The sequence below is a fragment of the Nansenia antarctica genome (genome assembly GCF_963989245.1).
Source record: "Nansenia antarctica genome assembly, chromosome: 6".
NCBI lineage: Eukaryota > Metazoa > Chordata > Actinopteri > Argentiniformes > Microstomatidae > Nansenia > Nansenia antarctica.
Genome location: NC_137676.1, coordinates 41883243 through 41883632, shown reverse-complemented (window position 1 = coordinate 41883632; position 390 = coordinate 41883243). Strand labels below are relative to the sequence as shown.

At 43.6% G+C, this 390-nt stretch overlaps 1 protein-coding gene across 1 annotated transcript in view; it reads left to right on the top strand.

Moving 5' to 3' along the window:
- Positions 1-247: 247 nt before the first annotated feature.
- Positions 248-390, top strand: part of tshz2 (teashirt zinc finger homeobox 2) — a gene marked incomplete at both ends in the record, with an annotated part of 35601 nt that continues 35458 nt past the window's right edge. Inside the window, one exon of the mRNA XM_080533300.1 lies at positions 248-287. Within this exon, the coding sequence (XP_080389426.1) occupies positions 248-287 (40 nt within the window). The remainder of the gene's footprint in view (positions 288-390) is intronic.

Here is a 390-nt window from a genome sequence, read left to right as displayed (position 1 = left end):
ACAAAAACGGAAAGAAAAGAAGACAATCAGCTCTACACTAGATCTGAGGAACGAGGTGAAAGAATAACCGATCTGACATCTGCTGCTTTGCCCAGGCAACGTTTCTGACTCTGGATTTTGTAGTGAGAGAACAGAAGTACTCTGAGAGCAAAATAAAGGCTCGCTCTTTCTCTCTCTATGCATGGACTATTTTAGACCGCATACCAATTTCACCTGGGCAGAGTCTCCGTGAACTACGAGTTCAACAATGCCAAGGAGGAAACAGCAGGCGCCGAAACGGGCTGCGGGTAAGGGGGACATTGACAGCTATCGTTATGGGACATCAACAATATTAGATTGTTAGCGCAATACCAACGTAAACAAAGATGAATATGTTTGCATGTTATTAAA